At 39.6% G+C, this 7,894-nt stretch overlaps 1 protein-coding gene across 1 annotated transcript; it reads left to right on the top strand.

Annotated features, from left to right (window-relative positions):
• The first annotated feature begins 498 nt into the window (after nucleotides 1-498).
• Nucleotides 499-966, top strand: LOC125830021 (uncharacterized). Its single transcript, XM_049509240.1, has one exon. It carries the CDS (start codon nucleotides 499-501, stop codon nucleotides 964-966), a length of 468 nt encoding a protein of 155 aa, XP_049365197.1.
• Nucleotides 967-7,894: the final 6,928 nt, after the last annotated feature.

The following is a 7,894-nucleotide window of genomic DNA, read 5'->3' as shown; positions in this document are numbered from 1 at the left end:
TATCAGAAGCAAGGTGGAGTGTCGAAAAGACACGAGTTACCCCTTACTCCCATTTTATAAGTTGAGTTATTTGATGTTTGGGGAATCGACTTCATGGGCCCATTTGTGAGGTCCTTTGGTAATAAGTATATCTTGGTGGCAGTAGATTATGTTTCTAAATGGGTGGAAGCTGTTGCCCTTCCAAACAATAAAGGGAAAAGTGTGGTTCAATTTCTTAAACGCTACATCTTTGCTAGATTTGGTACTCCTCGAGCTATCATTAGTGAATGTGGATCCCTCTTTTGCAATAAATAGTTCTCAACTGCATTGATTAAGTATGGGGTGAAACACAAAGTAGCAACTCCATATCATCCCAAAACAAGTGGTCAAGTTGAAATGTCAAACCAGGAGATCAAGAGCATCTTGGCTAAGACAGTGAATGCTAATAGGACTGATTGGTCTCAAAAGCTTGATGACAAACTATGAGCGTATCTCACCGCATACAAAACTCCAATCGGTATGTCTCTGTATCAGCTAGTTTTTGGAAAGTCTTGCCATCTACCGATTGAATTAGAACACAAAGCAATGTGGGCATTGAAAGCTCTGAATTTGGACTGGACAAACACTTCAAAAGAGAGAGTAGAGTACTTAAATGAGTTGGACGAATTTAGGTTTAAAGCTTACAAAAGTTCAGCTCTCTACAAGGAAAAAATGAAGAAGTGGCATGATGCTAAAATACTTAAGAGAGAGTTCAAGGTGGGAGATTGGGTGTTACTATACAACTCCCAACTTAGACTCTTTCCTAGAAAGATCAAGCCCAAATGGTCAGAACCATTTAAAGTGACACGAGTATTCACAAATGGTACCATAGAATTTGAGAGTCGAGAAGGACCTGCATTTAAGGTGAATGGGCAACGCTTGAAGTTATATTTTGGAGAATGCCAGGATATCTCTTTGATTGAGGTGGTGTACCTAGAAGATGGCTAAGAGTATTTCCATGTCATGCCATGACGTTAAATAAAGTGCTTCTTGGGAGGTAGCCCAAGTGTTAGTGTTTTTAAATAATGTGTGTTGATTTTGCAGAAGCTGGATCATGTGCGAGACAAAAGTGCTACTGGCGAGTAGCCTAATCTATTCGGCGAGCACAATTTGGTCCGCCTTATGGACTAAAAAATAGGGCTGAGACTCTGGAATATTCGGCAGAATACCTTCACCATTCGTTGAGTCGCCGATGTGCTTAGGTGACCCGACTTTCGTCGCCCTTTTTCCTTCGACGTTGATAACGTTCCTCAAGGATCATCTGGCGATATTCTGAGTCCATTCTAAGAGTCGTCGAACTGTTTGGCGACCTCCTACATGTTCGTCGATCTTCCCTTCTCTGAGAGTGCATCCCACTAGAACTAAGGGCGATCTGAAGAACAATGGGCGCATCGTCGAAGCATCCAGCGATTGGTTCACTCTCTCGCCAATTGGGCACTTCGTGAAGATTCCTTATTACCCTGTTCTACTTGTTTACATACAAAAATGTTATCATTTCTTATTAGTCTATCTTTATTATTCTTATTTTGTTTTATTTGCGGTAATGCCCACTCTCTACCTACATTGAGGACAATGTTGAATGCTTTTTGTGGGGGTGGGGGTGGGGGTGGCAATTAGTCAGTGAACCCCCTCATCTTTGTGCCACCTCTCTTGTTTGTGTTTGACTATGGTTATTCTCGTGCAAATTTGAGTATCGGTCTTGATTAATACCGATGACTTAAATAGTGCTCATAATCAAACAAAAGTGAATGTTCGGCTACGATGAGGCCAAATGAAGTTGCATAGACAATATGTGAACTTTTTGCATCTCATTGTGACTAGCCAAGTATTGAATTGAGTCTCTTGTGATGAACATTGCACACTAGCGAAAGTGTGGAGTCTTGTTTGATATTGGTGTCTATGCCTTGTGTGATGAGCTTACCGTGAACCATGTGTGATGACACCTAGAATTTGCCCCGTTGGTCCGGTTGACTAAGTAATGCAATCTCTTGATATGATCTTAGGAAACTTTGAAGAGTGTGAAACAATTTGACATTATACCACTTTTGTGGTCTACCTTGTGAGTGTGTCAACCCCGTTTGAACACCCTTTGAGCCTTAGCTATTTCTTGGAAGAAACTTGATGAAATTGTGGCCTTTCTTGACCCATTATCCATAATCCTTATGATTTGTGGTTTGTGTGAATAGCCAACTTAGGCCAAAACCCTAAGTTAGGGGTGTCGTGAAAAGAAAAGGTAAATCAAGAAGTGCAAGAAAGTCCCCTTTGACCCATGGTTTTAAGAAAAATAGAACCCCTCCATATAAAAAAAGACGAGAAAGAAAAAAAAGAATGAAAAAGAAAAAAAGAATGAAAAAGTTGTGGAATAAAGTTGTGAAAGTGCAAAGAAAATGAGGTGTCCAAGCAATCCATGGAAGATGAATAACGGGGTGACTTTTGAGCACAAATGAGAATGATGAAGAAAAGGAAAGAAAGTGTTGTTCACACCACATGTCATGAGGATTACAACCATTGAGCCTAAATGACCATACCTTTGCACTCAGCCCTGTTACAAGCCTTGAAAAGACCTTTTTGATTTTTAGTGAGCTGAAACAAGGGTTGATTGGAAAATACGGGAAAACCTATGGGTGAAGTCATGCATTGTGTTCATCTTTGTGAGTGTGAGTGTTGCATTTGATTCTGGAGCTTTAAATTGTGAACCATTGTGTGTGAATATGGAATCATTATTTGTGTGAGGGCAATTGAGTACCTTTGTTGAGCTTGAACTTGCATTTGCAGCAAGTATTGCAAACTTGAGAATCTTTGATAGTGGTGAGTCACAACTTGAATCTTTGAGTGCACAATTGATCCTTGCATGAGTAAGTTGAGTCTTTTTGTGTGCATTCATGATTGAGTCTTGTGTAGCACTATTTGAGACATCCCTTTTGAACTGCTGAACTTGAGTTGTACTTGAGGACAAGCAAAAGTTTAAGTTGGCAGTGTTGATGAGTCCACGCTTTGGACTCATTTAGGGATTTATTTTAATAGATTTAGTGTCCTCAAATGCATGTTTTGTGCTAATGAATGATGTAAAAGATCTGATTTTTAGGTATTTGGATTTATGAATGATGCATGGACACTAATATGCAGAAAGGAACAAAGCAAGCTAAAGGAACGAAGACATAAAGACCTGATGATTGCCGGTGACATTCGATGAATCGCCAAATGGCCAGGATACCGCCTAAAGTTTCAGAATGCTGGAGCTAAAATGGGGGTGATTTCGATGAGCATCAGTTCAATTCGGCGTGTCGCCGATCTATTCGGTGAAGGACAACCAGGTCGCCAAAAATGCAGAAGAAGATTCAAACAAGTGTTGATGGGCGAGATAGAAGGAAAAAGGGCGAATCGCGGAGTTATTTGGTGATCCCATTCTGGATAGCCTAAAGTTACAGTAGCCACACCAAGAAGAAGTGAAAAATATAGGCAAGATAAAGAACAATCGATGAGTCGTCGATCTGTCGGCAACACCCGACTTACCTCGCCGAGTGGTCTTAAACAGTGATACATCAGTCTTGTTTAAATTAGTTTTTCCTAGAGAGAAAACGACATTTAGAAATGGGAGGGATAGAAAATTGAGAGCAAAAACATTACCATTGTGGTTTTCAACGGTGTTTTAGCAAGATTCTTGGTTGATATTTTGTAATAGAGATGATTTTGGTAATTCCTAACTTTTGAATTTCAAATTACCGAGCTGTAGAATACATGGTAGATGTTGATTTTCTTATTTTTGTTATGAGTGGCTAAAACCCTCTTCTTGGGTTTTGACTATGAAGCCAATTGTTGAGTTTTACTAAGTGGGTGTCGTTGAATTGCAAATAATGGCATTAATTTGAAGTGGGTCTGAGTTGCTGATGCGTTTTGAAGTTGAGTTGCATGGTTAGTTAACAAGATTAATGTTGTGTGCTTGCTCGAGAGAGAGGTGCAGAGCCAAAGTAGAAATATTAGCATCCTTAGTAGTGGGTCACCATGATTTCAGCTCAAGAGAGTGAAACATGGGATCTCCTTTGTATCCAGTTCGAGAGAGTGGATTTGATGAGGACCAAGGGTTGGGCATCTTCCGGTTAGTATCGAAGTTCGAGAAAATTTGACATAGAAAAGGTAATTGTTCGAGAGAAAGTTACTTTACATATGGTCCGACCTACCCATAAGAGCACTATTCAAGTCATGAGTATTGATCATAACCAATACTCAAATAAATAACTTTTTTGAACGAGCATGGAACTCACTGACCAAACATACACCCTCACCAAAAGCATTCAACATTGTCCCCAATGTGAGTAGAGATCAGACAATACCCAAGAATGAAAAATAAATATAAACAACTGGTATGTAAACACGCAGAGCAAGGTGACAAGGAATCTTCACTAGGTGCCTGTTTGGCAAAAAAATGTAATAGTCGTTGAACCGCTAGGCGATTCGCCCAATATTCTGGATATCGCCATTATTTCCAGTATGCACCATGTACTGAAAGTAGGCGAAAAGGTGGAATTGAAGGAACTCACCAAATAGGTCGGCGCTTCGCATAAATGACTTATAACCTTGCCAAATGATCCATTGTGTCAAGCTATTAGAGCTGGGGCAGGAAGGCAGAGAAAGTCGGGTCGCCCAATCACTTCGGCGAGTCACCGAGTGATGAAAACTTCCCGCCTAATGTTCCAGTATAGCAGCCCTACTTTCAAAGTCCAGAAAATGGACTACGTCGGGCTCGTCGAACAGATTCGGCAATCTGTCAATGGTGTATTCACCTCGCACAATTGCTTGCACCTACACAATCAACGCACATTATTTGAAATACTAACACTTGGGTTGCCTCCCAAAAAGTGCCTTATTTAACATCATGGCACGATGTGGAAATGCTCTCAAGAATCTTCTAGATACACCACCTCAATCAGAGAAATCTCTTTGCATTCGCCAAAGTACAACTTCAAACGTTGCTCGTTCACTTTAAATGTAGGTCCCTATTTACCTTCCACTTCAATGGGACCATTTGTGAACACCCGTGTTACTCTAAATGAACCTGACCATTTCGATTTGAGCTTTCCTGGAAAGAGTCTGAGTTGAGAATTATATAGTAACACCCAATCTCCTACTCTGAACTCCCTCTTAAGGATTCTAGAATCATGCCATATATTCAACTTTTCCTTGTAAAGAGCTGAACTTTCATAAGCCCAGAACCTGAATTCGTCCAACTCATTTAGTTGATCTACTTTCTCTTTTGAAGTCTTTGCCCAATCCAAATTTAGAGCTTTCAATGTCCATAATGCTTTGTGTTCCAATTCAATCGGTAAATGGCAAGATTTTACGAAGACTAGCTGATACAGAGACATACCAATTGGTGTTTTGTATGAGGTGCAATACGCCCATAGAGCATCATTAAGCTTTCGAGACCAATCAGTCCTATTTGCATTCACTAGATTAGGGATGGTATGAAGTTGCTACTCTGTGTTTCACTCCATACTTGCTCAATGCGGATGCAAAAAAATTGTTGCAAAAATGGGATCCCCCATCAGTAATAATAGCCTGAGGAGTACCAAATCTAGCAAAGATGCAATGTTTTAGGAATTGAACAACACTTCTCCCTCCATTGTTCGGTAGTGCAAAAACCTCCACCCATTTAGAAACATAATCTACTGCTACCAAAATGTACTTATTACCAAATGAAATCACAAATGGGCCCACAAAATCTATTCCACAAACATCAAATAGCTCAACTTCTAAAATGAGTGTGAGAGGCAACTCGTGTCTTTTGGACACTCCACCTTGTTTCTGACATTGAGTGCATTTCTTAACAAACTCATGAGCATCTTTGTGAAGGGTGACAAACATGTAGAATTTCGATGGCTTCTTTCTTCGGAACACATCTTCTAATGATATGGTCTGCACACTCTCTGAATAAATATGGTTAATCCCAAAAGTACTTCTTAACATTGAACAAGAACATCTTTCGCTGGAAGAAGTTCAGTTCTTCCAGCATTAATCGATACACCACGTAATTAGTAAAATCAGTATACCAAAGAGATTGTTGGAGAGTTATCGTGAGGGGTTGGGAGTTGATGAGAGTCTTTCTTATGAGGAAGTTCCAGTTGAGATTTTGGACTGACAAGTCAAGAAGTTGAGAAATAAGGAAATAACTTTTGTGAAGGTATTGTGGAGGAATCAGTTAGTTGAGGGTGCTACTTGGGAGGCTGAGGCTGATATGATGTCCCGATATCCTCATCTCTTTCCTTCTACTCCTATTCTAGCTTGAGGTAATGAGTTCATCTTGGTTTGTTCTTTTTTTTTTAGTCATGTGTTTTTATGTGCTTCCATGATTCCCTTATATGATGCATATTCAAGATAACTTGTGTTTTGAAAGAAAATGAGTTTACATGCTTAAATTTCCTCATGTTGTTGTGCATTGGGTATGAGTTGCCTATAAACTTGATGAGATGAATTGATGAACATGCTTTAGATATGCTTTTTGAGAGTGAATTGTATATGAGTTCCATGAGATTGTGTTGAACATGCTTTTAGCTTGGGGAAGGTAGTCCCTCCTTGAACATGATAAATTTTGAAAATTCATTCATATTGGGTTTGCTAGATGAAGTTCCTACTTCCTTATAATGCATTTGAGTATATTGTGCTTGGAGTTTATGTTTCCTCCCTATTTATGTGCATTGCATGCATGATGGGCTGATATAGTTAGTTTCACCCCTCTTATGATGTTTTGAGAACGTCCTAGCTTGGAGTCGTTAGTTCTTCCTTGGTTGTTTGCATTGCATTCGTAGGTTGGGTTGTCAGTTCCTCTCCTACTCTTTTAAGAACCAGTTTAAATATCATTCGAGGTTGAATGGTCCCAATGGGAAAATATTGTAACACCCTGTATTCAAATTGACCAAACCCCAACTTTCTAGATATTACAGGTGCCAAACCACGTTGGCCACCCACGGCCCGTGGAATGGACCACGGACAGTAAGTGTGGTCCTTGGTTGGACTACCTAAGTAAGGTCTGAGGGTCCAGGTCCATGGCCTGACCAACAGACCATAGGTCAGACCATGGTCCATGGTTCAAGGCCCCAAAGATGACCTTTCTAACCATAAACGACTGTCTACCAGGATAGGTCGTAGGTCAGACCATGGTCCATCGACTGGGGTCCGTGAATGGTCACCTGTTAGTTATTTTTAGGGGCAGTTGGGTCTTTTCCTATTTAATGAGTTCCTATACTATGTCATTTTGCCTATGTTTAGGACCTTTATATATGACTTTTACCCCTAAATTTCCCAATAGAAATCATTCTCTCTAAACTCATCAAAAAGCAGAGCTCTCAAATAATTCTCTCTCTAGAAACTTGAAAAAAAAGAAGAAGAAAGATTCACCTAGGGTTTTAAGACAAGGTCTCAATTCCTCCATTGAAGGCTAGGTTTTGGATTCAAGGTACGATAGTTTTCAACCATGGATTCCTTCCATTCATCGAGTTCCCAAATTCCTCTATTTCTAAAGGTAGAATTCCCCAATTGAGTAAGGGTTTTCTTCAATTATCATGGGTTTGAATTATGATCTCTTATGCATGAATTGATGAAATATGATGATTTTATGATGATTTCCCCATGAATCCATGTAATCCCCCATGTTTCCGAGTTATGAATCATATGATGTGGGATTTTGATCTTCAAAGAAGAGTTTTATGAAATTAAGCATGTATTGCAAGCTTTACATGTTTATGATGAAATCCATATCCAACCAATTTTTTCTAAGAATTGGTGATTGAAAGTAGGTTTTGAACCTCAAGAGGTAAATTATGGACTTATGCATTGTTTTATGAAATTTATGCAAATGTTTTAAGGGTGCTTTGATAGTAAG

This window comes from Solanum verrucosum, unplaced genomic scaffold (genome assembly GCF_900185275.1).
Source record: "Solanum verrucosum unplaced genomic scaffold, falcon-dt-bn FXZP01000074.1, whole genome shotgun sequence".
Lineage (NCBI taxonomy): Eukaryota > Viridiplantae > Streptophyta > Magnoliopsida > Solanales > Solanaceae > Solanum > Solanum verrucosum.
Note: the sequence above shows the minus strand (reverse complement) of the source record. Positions and strands in the feature narration are given on the sequence as shown.